Consider the following 10,776-nt stretch of genomic DNA (forward strand, 5'->3'; position numbering starts at 1 on the left):
CAAGGTCATTGAGGCAAAGATAAAGGCAAGCACTAATGTTGGGGGCACAATATTTATTCCAAGAATAACTTTTATCCTGACTACATTGGAACTTCCTTTCTCAATGAAATGTTTGCAATTCCCTATTAGTTTGGTATTTGCAATGATGATTAACAATTCTTAAGGACACTCACTATCATTTATAGGGTTATATTTGAAAACCTCGCTCTTTACACATGGACAACTGTATGTCGCATTATCAAGAGTAAAGTGACCCAACTATTTTCAAGTTATACTTAATGAGAGAGAGGATATGGTGAATGCTACCATCAACATTGTGTATAAAGAAGTTTTGCAAAAATTATTGTAGCCTCTCAAAAAGAAGCTCTTATTTGATTTGGTTCATTTTTTTGAATCGTGCTTCTTTATTTCCTTCATTGTTCTTAGGGTTTATTTTTAGATTGCAAGGTATATTAACTTTCTTAAATAACATTTTAATTTTGATAAAAATAATTTACTTTATTTCTTTTCTAATATTTACTATTTTATGGATCAAACTGTTTTTGAATATTTTTGTGCATCAACTTACCAAATGATATTTCATGGGGCATTGCACACTATGGCTATCAAAATGACATTATCTGTGCAACTCTATATACATGCATATACCGATGCTTGAATAAAAGCATATTTAAGTTATTTAATTTAATATTTAATCTAAAAATTGTGTATGTATAGATTATTGTGCACAAAATACTTTTAAATCAATAATTATTTTTATTTATATTTTTTTCATTCATTGTTCTTGTATTTACTTTTTGATTATGATGTGTATTAACTTCTTGTTTGTTCTTAGGGTTTATTTTTGAATTATAAGGTGCATATTAACTTCTTATGTTATTGGGGTTTGCTTTTGGATTGTAAGGATAAAATAAACCCCATGAATAAATAAGAACACCTTACCAATTTTGATAAACATTTGTAATTTTTTGTATTTTCATAATTCTCTTAGTAGATGGCTTAACTAGTTTTTGAATATTATCCTGCATCGCCTTACCAAATGAGAAATCAAGAGGCATTACACATTGTGGCTACAGATGACATAATCTATAGAACTTGGCCAAACTAATTGAAAGATTGCTAGATGATGGATTTACCATAGAAATATTTCTTTGTATATAGAAATTCTATATTTTGGATATGTCCAATGCTATTATGTTAGACAAACAGAAGATGATTACTTCATATCTCACTCCCACACTAGACATATACCAAACGACTGGAGCAAGTGGGAATTCCAGGATTTGTCATGTTTCATTACTTTACACCAGTTCCATCCAAACTTATTGATTGCTCAAAGCTAATCGTGTTATGCCCCTAGATAGTACTTACTCACTTTCTTCGTAAATGTTTTATTTTATAATACTTACTCACTTCCTTCATACATGTTTTATTTTCATTTTCAAGTGTTGCAACACAGTTTGGAAGAGGGCATGTCACGGCTTCACCATTGCAGGTTCCACATTTATATCCACTTTGAATAACTCTACTAAGAAAAGAGGGATTTCTTTTCAATATATGATATAAAACATTATGTCATGCTTTCTTACATATTTTTTTAAAATTATGATTGGGATGCTATAATGATAATATTAATTTTCCTTAATCCATCTTTTTGTACTTGTATGGTTTAAATCAACAATGTTTGATGGCTTTTCTTTCTTTTGTATGGTGAAGTCAATAAATTGCAAGAATGATGTATTTTTGAAAATCAAGTTACTATTTTAAGAACTGATATGAAAGTGCAATACATTAACCATTAATAATGCAAGTGTTTCACAATGGTTTTCGAGTCTCTCATGCTTTGTTTTTTAGTTTTTAAGGGGCCTATATACTAAACTTAGAGGTGGCATTAAAAATTGGCACGGTAGTACTAGCTTTCAGCTTTATGTTCTTGTAAGTCATTGTGGGTTGTATAGTAGAATGTGGAGGCTTGTCCAATGTTGATCATGTGTATGAGGTGCGTCTTCATTTTATCCCAATAGACCATGGAATTGTTGGGGTTTCAAGTTTTTAAGTTAATGTTGACATGCTTTATATGCTAGCACGAATCCTTTAACGTCACATGTTCTACTCACTTTTTGTATTGCTTATGTCTTTCGCATGCGTTATGATTCCTAGTAACTTTGATGACATTGTCCTTCTAGTTGTAGTAGGTGCTAGAGTTTACACAAAGATACACTAGTAATTGGAAACTATTGAAGTACACAGGGGTGCAATTTTTATTGTTCTTGGAAAATTCAATCACCCTCACCCTCACCATCCTTCACTCTTCATATGGCAATACATCAACATAAATTACTGAAGAGCTTCAAACTCTTTCTAATTAGATTTGAGATTGAAATGGTCCCATAGTTTCTAGGGGGTTTGATGTTTAATATAGAAGGCTTCTTATTGTGTTTGGTTGGAGTAATAATTTAGCTTAGTATCAAGTTGAAATGCACCTTAGTCAAGTGGACTAAGTCAAGGCTCATTAAGGTGAAAGGGTCCCATAGTTTCTATGCATGATCTCTTATCTAGGGGGTTAAGAACTTGAGTCAAGTGGAGTAAGTCAAGGCTCAATAAGGTGAAATGGTCCCATAATTTCTATAGATGATCTCTCATCTAGGGGGTTAGTCTACTTTTGATGGATTTAATATAGAAGGCTCCTTATTGTGTTTGGTTTAAGTAATAATTTAGCTTAATGTCAAGTTCTTGGAATGAACCTTAGTCAAGGGGAGCAAGTCAAGGCTCATTAAGCTGAAACGGTCCAACAGTTTCTATAGATGATCTGATCTCATCTAGGTACTTTTGATGGATTTAATATAGAAGGCTCCGTATTGTGTTTGGTTTGAGTAATAATTTAGCCTAATGTCAAGTTGGAATAAACCTTAGTCAAGGGGAGCAAGTCAAGGCTGCAGTCTTGTGGGGTTAAGACTCGAGAATACAATAGGCCTCACTACGACGAAATGAAGAATGCATAGATTGTAAGAGAGAGATCTCAGTTGCGTTTGTATATATACACACACATTCTGCATTCGCCTATGATCTCAAAATCTCTCTCTCTCTCTCTCTCTCTCTCTGCCCATTGACTTTCTGCGCTTGTAGAGCCTGAACACACACACACACTCTCTCTCTCTCTCGGAGTCTTTCTCACAGTCTCTCTTCTCCCTCTCTCTCTCTCTCTCTGTGTCTCTGTGTCTCTCTCTTTCTCTCAGACAGACACACACACACTCTCTCTCTCTCTCTCTCTCTCTCTCTCTCTCTGCCCATTGACTTTCTGCGCTTATAGAGCCTGAACACACACAGACACTCTCTCTCTCTCTCTCGGAGTCTTTCTCACAGTCTCTCTCCCTCTCTCTCTCTCTCTGTGTCTGTGTCTCTCTCTTTCTCTCAGACAGACACACACACACACACACACTCTCTCTCTCTCTCTCTCTCTCTCTCTCAGACACACACACACACACACAGTCTCTCTCTCTCTCTCTCTCTCTCTCTCTCTGCGAAAGGCGCAATGATCACAGCATTTCCTCCAAGACGTTATTGGCTGCCGCTGGTCCTCTTCGCCTTCATGATCTCCGTCGGCTTTTCTTCCATCGTTCCTGATTCTGCAGCTGCTCTCAGAACTTTGACAACGCCCGCCGACCACCACCTGCAACATCCTGTCGAGTCGACACTCGCCGATGACGATCATCTCCAGCGTCGCCTTCTCTCTCTCAACAAGCCCGCCCTCAAAAGCATCCAGGTCGTTAATCCACAATGCAATTTACACGACCGTTTAGCTGGTTCTTCTCTATCGATGGCGCTAATAAACACCAAAAAGCTCTTCCTTCAACCAACGGAAGCAAGCATTGCACGGAGGGATACTAGGATATTTCATGGATTTATAACGTGATCTTGAACTTAGACCTGTGGATAGTAGAGATGGTGAATTAGCAAGCATTGCAAGGAGGGATACTAGGATATTTCATGGATTTATACCGTGATCTTGAACTTAGACCTGTGGATAGTAGAGATGGTGAATTAGCCACCAAGCTAGCTAATGTGGAGAGAGAGAGAGAGAGAGAGAGAGAGAGAGAGAGAGGCAGGCCTTATCTTTTCTTTAAGAGTTCTCAAACCTTAGCACCTTTATGTACCTTACATGTGGATGTGCTTTTGCCTAGGAATGGAGATTTTAGAATGCTATGGACTAGGATACTTAGACCTCACATTTTTGCGTGTTTGTACTCTAATATACTTGCACTAATTGGCCTCACACTTTTGCGTCTTTGTACTCTAATATACTTGCACTAATTATCTTATTCTTTCATCTCTACAGAGTCCAGATGGGGACACTATAGATTGCATCCCTATTGACAAACAAGTAGCATTTGATCATCCACTCCTCAAAGATCATAAAGTTCAGGTGCCATAAAAAATCCTTCATACATGCACATTTCTTTGCCATAGGTTTACGTACTTGATAATGCCAATCTTAATTTTGGAAATATAAATGGTATTCAAATTACAGTAGAGAAATTGGGAGTGACATACCTTATTTTTATCAAGGTATATTCGCAACATGGATATATCCGTGCTCGGAAAACATTAAACCATGCACTTTGGGACATCCATCCATACTTAGGTCTACTATTTTGTTTGGATTTAAATAATATGCTGGTGGAGTCTTTACACATCATGATTGTTAGACGTCAAGCTGCAAAATTTTGTTTATACAAGTCTTACACACATTTTTTGAGATGCAGATGAGCCCTACTTCTCTCACTTGGGAAGATAGATCATCCCCAATTAGTACAAAAGACAAAGGTGGAGAATTAAAGGGAGTGCAACCATTAAGACAATTGTGGCATAGCACCAATGATTCTTGCCCATCAGGATTTATTTCTGTGAGACGCATCACAAAAGAACATCTACAAAGGGAAGCTCTTTATAAGCAAACAAAGTATAAACAATTCCTCACCCCCAAAGTTGGAGAAAAAAAGCAAGAACCCCCAGCAATTGCTGGGCATGAGGTTAGTAAATTGATTTTGTAATTGCAAGAAAAGTTTCATTCTTTTCTATTACAATATTTACAAATTAGTGGAATGTAATAATCAACCTTTCCACAAACTTACTGATGTCAACTCCCAACTCCTTCAATTATTGCCGGCAAAAGACGATTTTATGAGCACATCCTTGCATGCTTGCTTAGGTACTTGTATATTCTATTGAGAACTTACATGCATGGATACATACATGCTTGCATTCATAAATATGAACATACATATCATGCATGGATATTTATGTATACACATGCTTGCATGGCAATATGCATATATAGATGTAGACATGCATATACATACATGAATACATAGATTTTACTATTTGTATATATGCATGTACACACATAAAACCATATGTTCATAATTATGAATGCATAAATAGATGGATGCATAAATAGATACTTAGGTGCAAAAATATGCATGCAAAGATACATCTCATGTCTACGCACAAAAAATGTACCTTGGGGCAATTAATATATGTGAAAGTGTTCAAGGCCTATTTGAAAAATCCCTTATCCATTATTTTTTCATAAATAAAATATACCCTTTTTCTATCCAATATGTGAAGAGCATGCTTGGATCATGGATGCAAAAGAATATGAGCAACTACAAATTGCATCAACTATGTCATTAAGGAAAGTCCACAAACTCCCCAAACTCCATAGTTGATATGGCCACTCATTATGTCTGTATAAGTCAAGTAAGTTTATCAACAATGATACAATTTCCACACTTTGTGATCTATTGATACATACAGGGGATTAATTTCCACACTTTGTGATCTATTGATACATACGGTCTATGATAGTATATATGTGCACATATATGCATGTAAGTATATATCATACACGTATTTGTAAGTGCACGTGTGCATATATATGTAGTTATGCAATAATGCATGCATGTTTATCATATGTAGATGTGTATATATGGATACTGCGTGCATATATTTGTCTATATATATGAGACCCATATGAGAGGACATGTTATTATACAAACATACTGTTGTGCCTATGCATGGATGCATGCATATTGTACGTATATTCTTGTTTGGATATGAACATACATATGTATGGACATGTAGCTATGTGAATATACATGTATGTATTTACGTATGCTTATCCATCATACCATAGATATATGTTTAATTTAAGCAAAGCCTATTCACTTTTTTCTCCATGATAAATATGTTTTGTGTGAGTGTGCAAGGCTCTTAATCCTAAAATTTTACTAGGATCTTGAAGCAAACCTTAATGTCATGTGCTCATGGAAACGTTTGCATAGAAACCTTACTTATTGCTTGAGTAAATGATAAGGTTATGAAACATAAATGAGGTGCATATGTCTAAAAGTTCATAGCTTATGTAGCTACACTTGGTTATATTATTAAAGCACTAAGAAAGATTTACAAAATAGGTTCATATTTTAACTATTCTAAACATATGTTTATTTGAAGTATGCGGTCGAACAAGCAGTTGGAGATTCCTTCTATGGGGCAAGTGGCATTTTCAATTTGTGGAGCCCACTTGTAGGTTCTACTGGAGAGTTCAGTCTAGCGCAATTATGGCTATTTCAAGGCTCATACCAAGAGGAAAACCTTAACACCATTGAAGTGGGTTGGCAAGTATGTTTATATCCTCTTTAATCACCAATATTGAAGCGTAAAACATTAGAAAGTAATACTATAACAATTAGCTCTTATTGACAAGTAAAGGGAGCATAGACTAATACAATGGTTTGAATAAATCTTTCGTTTGTCATGAATTGTAGGTTTGGTATGGCAACAATTACCCACAAATATTTGTATATTGGACAGTAAGTGGATCATTTTCTTATAAAATATGTTTGCCAAGAGGCATCTTCCTATTTTCTTTCTTCGTCTATTGGATGTGAATTCAAACGCACCAAAGTATATAATCTCATTGTAAATAATTCTACCTAGAGATTGAACCATATGAAGAATCCTAAATAATCAATACCATCTAAATAAATAGTAAGTACTAAATATTTGGCATCTAATCTATTTAGACTCATAAACATTTCTTTTTGGTTTCCACTAGATATCATTCATATTTTTCATGCTAAGAAATAATGATTCACAAGTTTTTCATTGACTTTTCTTTAGTCTAAGAAAACTACCATTTAATGTCTACAGAGCGATGCATATAATGATACCGGATGCTACAACCTTCAATGCTCAGGTTTTGTACAAACCAGCAATCAAATTGTACTTGGAGGAGCATTATCCCCTGTGTCAGCTATAGATGGTCAACAACAAGAGTTGAATATCTTAGTTTTCAGAGTAAGATTCTTCCCTCTTTATATTATGGATACATGTGGATAGTGTGTGCACCTCATAAGAACACACATTATATGCATGCATGCCCACAACTTGCACAAGTAGTCTTCTATGCACAAACACATGCATACATGTACATACATATATACTTTACTCAATACAATCACATATACTTACATTATCCTTGATTAGATATAATTTGATTATTCTTATTTTTAGAACTAGCCTTCTCTATGGCTAAGTTTACTATGAGAAATGATAGAAATTTTTTCACTTCTACTTATGTATTCCTACTTACATGTGCATGTTTTGCATGCACCTACCCTTCAACATTGATGACATGCTACGGTTGGCATGAGTTGTTGTCACTGATTGGTGAATTTGACTAATTTAATATCTATTACATAACCCTTAATTGCATCATGTAGCTTGAATAAATAAAGTACTTGTAATTGACTTGTAGTCCCCTTGTAGTATCATGTAGGTTTATAGGATATAATTCTTCATCATTGTAGACACACACAAACACACACACACACACACACACATGCAAATATGTTTACATATGGAAATAACCAAAGAGTACCAAACAACCAAGATAAACCAGAAAAAATATTTTTCTCACAAAAACTATTGTTTTACATGTTGAGATAAAGCCTCACAAAATGTGTGTGCATCTTGTGTATGGGCACACTCCTTTATTGGTTACTAAGTTTACAATGCCATGTAGGAACCCTCAAGTGGAAATTGGTGGTTATCTATAAATGGAGAGTATGTAGGGTATTGGCCAAAGTCCATTCACACTCTTCTTCAAAATAATGCAAGCACTTTACAATGGGGAGGAGAGATAGTAAACAATGAAAATAATGGGCAACATACAACAACACAAATGGGCAGTGGCATGTTCTCTGAGCAAGGTGTAAATAAGTCTGCTTATATAAGAAACCTACAATTTGTAAACTCTAACTTCACTTATCAAACTCCAATTGGCTTGATACCTATCATTACCAACACATCATGTTATGACCTTGAGCTTGGTAACTCTAGTGATTGGGGTTTGAGCTTTTTCTTTGGAGGTCCTGGAAGGAACCTAGCTTGCCCCTAATTGAACCTACATGTATACAAATAGATAAATCTAGATCTATATCTGATACTACCACCTCCAATGGTACTTGTATATTGTGATTTTTGGAGAAAAATAGAATATCAATGTGTCAAACTTGGGGTTCTAGATATATGTTTGCATATCTACTACAATGCATGAATAATGTACCTAAAAATTTATGTATCCATTTCTAAATAAACAATGAATGAAGTAGATCATGAAATATAATTTTCTCATCTAAGGAAGCATCACACTAAGATTGAATCAAGAGTTGAGGGAAAACAAGATTAAATGTTCAAGATAGAATGGAGAAGAATACAGCTTCTTTACTACTTGAAAAATATCAAAAAATTAAGTAAATCATGTAGAAAAATAATGTAGGAGTAAATTTGAAGAATTGCATTATAAAATATACATTAGCACATACTATTTGCCACATAAATTATGAACTCTAGCATAGAGTTCTTTCTTGCTATTGTAGTCAATATCCTAACATGTTGATGTGACAAGGATACTTCCTCTTTCATAAGTTTTAATTTATGAAAACCTCTTCAATTGTGATAGAAACATTCCAATTGGATGCCAAGTTTTCCAATAGCTCAATAGAACCACCCAATCTTCCAAAAACTACCACACACACGAGTCGAGGGCTATTTGATCTTCCAAACTACTTGTAGTGGTTGCATGGACTTAACCAAACCGATCTTGGTCATCCTGTGCTACTTTAGTTCCAGTTCATGTTGCACTCTTTGGAGCGAGCCTAACATGAAGCATGGAAGAAATTGTATTGGTCCATCGAAGTCACTACAAGATATAGACCTCATACTGACATTCAAAGCAACGCAAATGTTCATCAAAAAAATTGCCACATCGTCTCTAAAAGTGTCGATATAAGCATCTCTACAAAACCATCGCTATTTATGTTGCTATTTTTGTCGCTTTTGCGATGCATATAGCGGCTTTTTACGATGTATATTGCGATGCCAATAGCAATGCATAGAGGGAAATTAGCAATGCTAATAGTGATAGTTACAGAGAGAAAAAAATTGTGGCAGGGCAACAAGCTACCCTGCCACATATAGCACCATGTGTTGTATAATATTCTACAAATGAATTACATGTTGGGTACGTGGCAATGGTCTTCAAGATGAGCGCAAAATGTACATGAACCCACAAGACTAATATACAAAATAAGTACAAGATCGCTGATGAAAACTCATGACATTACATGGAACCATGGAGAGAGAGGAGAGCCAAAACTAACATGAAATTCTATCAATAATTATCGCAAGATACAAAGGATGATAAGTACATCTAAGGAATAGTACATGGAAGTTGCCTGCATAGATTAGAGGACCAAAAACGAAGAGGGTGTGCGCTCCATGAATCCAAGTGCAAGCTACAGATCCTCGCCATCAGAAATCTGACACAAAGGAGCTTCGAACGAACTCTTGAAAATGAACAACTACACATCAGACCACCATACATAATGCATTTTTTAAAAATTAGTAACTACAAACAAGAAATATGATTGAATTACTGGGCTGCTTTTTGCATATAGTCTATTGATCAGTGCAATGAGACCGTGTCTCTCTGCATATCGAGTCTCCAAGTCAGTGAAATTGCAGTTTGTGATGGAGTTTTGCAAAGAAAACAAAATACAACTGTTAGAAACATGATTCTTAGTACAAGTGATATTGCAAATAAGAAAGCGAGAAGAACAAAAGAAAAACTTACAAAGTCCTCCAGATCAGTCTTGTGGCCGCCACTCCCTAGATGATGCATGACCCTGCCTCCAATCATGCCCTTGCTGCCTCCCACTCTGATGTTGCCAACATCATGGAGAATCTGTAGTCTCCTCCCTGTGTCTCCACCAATCATTTATGCCTAGCCACTCAGGCTTTAAGGCATCACTCTTGAGTGCCTTCCATGTGTCCAATCGTCTATATGACATGTATGCATGTACACACTCCATCATCCACCCAATGGAAAACCTCTCTATTGCTGCAGTAGGTACCAACAACTCCTCGTGCAAGGATGCCACTATATAGTCCTTGCTTCCCTTGGGTATATTCTTCCAATGGTCCAGGACATTGCACCGAAAAACTTGTTGGCACAACTCTCTAATGCAAGACATCACCCTCCTCCCCTCATCATTCATGATCATAGCACTTGTCATGTCATCTGTGAGATATCCATAACCCTTTGGGGTACGTCTAAGGTGTGTCCTCTCCCATCTACGATGCGCTCCTGGGCATGGTTGAATCTCTAGTCTCAGCCTGTACCACATGGAAACCTTTAAATAACTTACT

At 35.8% G+C, this 10,776-nt stretch overlaps 1 protein-coding gene across 1 annotated transcript; it reads left to right on the forward strand.

Moving 5' to 3' along the window:
• The first annotated feature begins 3,532 nt into the window (after nt 1-3,532).
• On the forward strand, nt 3,533-8,525 carry LOC148025983 (protein neprosin-like). The gene is made up of 7 exons (XM_087692037.1): nt 3,533-3,763; nt 4,337-4,423; nt 4,764-5,030; nt 6,517-6,684; nt 6,831-6,875; nt 7,216-7,362; nt 8,090-8,525. Exons 1-7 carry the CDS (start codon nt 3,533-3,535, stop codon nt 8,462-8,464), a joined length of 1,320 nt encoding a protein of 439 aa, XP_087548163.1. The 3' UTR covers nt 8,465-8,525.
• Nucleotides 8,526-10,776: the final 2,251 nt, after the last annotated feature.

This window comes from Lygodium microphyllum, chromosome 14 (genome assembly GCF_053477565.2).
Source record: "Lygodium microphyllum isolate KBCC chromosome 14, Lygodium_microphyllum_v1.1.10, whole genome shotgun sequence".
Lineage (NCBI taxonomy): Eukaryota > Viridiplantae > Streptophyta > Polypodiopsida > Schizaeales > Lygodiaceae > Lygodium > Lygodium microphyllum.

Bases quoted from the DNA above. Each gene is read 5' to 3' on its own strand.
- LOC148025983 (XM_087692037.1), top strand. From the start codon at position 3,533: ATGATCACAGCATTTCCTCCAAGACGTTATTGGCTGCCGCTGGTCCTC. The intron at 5,031-6,516 runs GTTAGTAAATTG...GTTTATTTGAAG, and splicing joins CAGCAATTGCTGGGCATGAG to TATGCGGTCGAACAAGCAGT. The intron at 6,876-7,215 runs GTAAGTGGATCA...TAATGTCTACAG, and splicing joins AAATATTTGTATATTGGACA to AGCGATGCATATAATGATAC.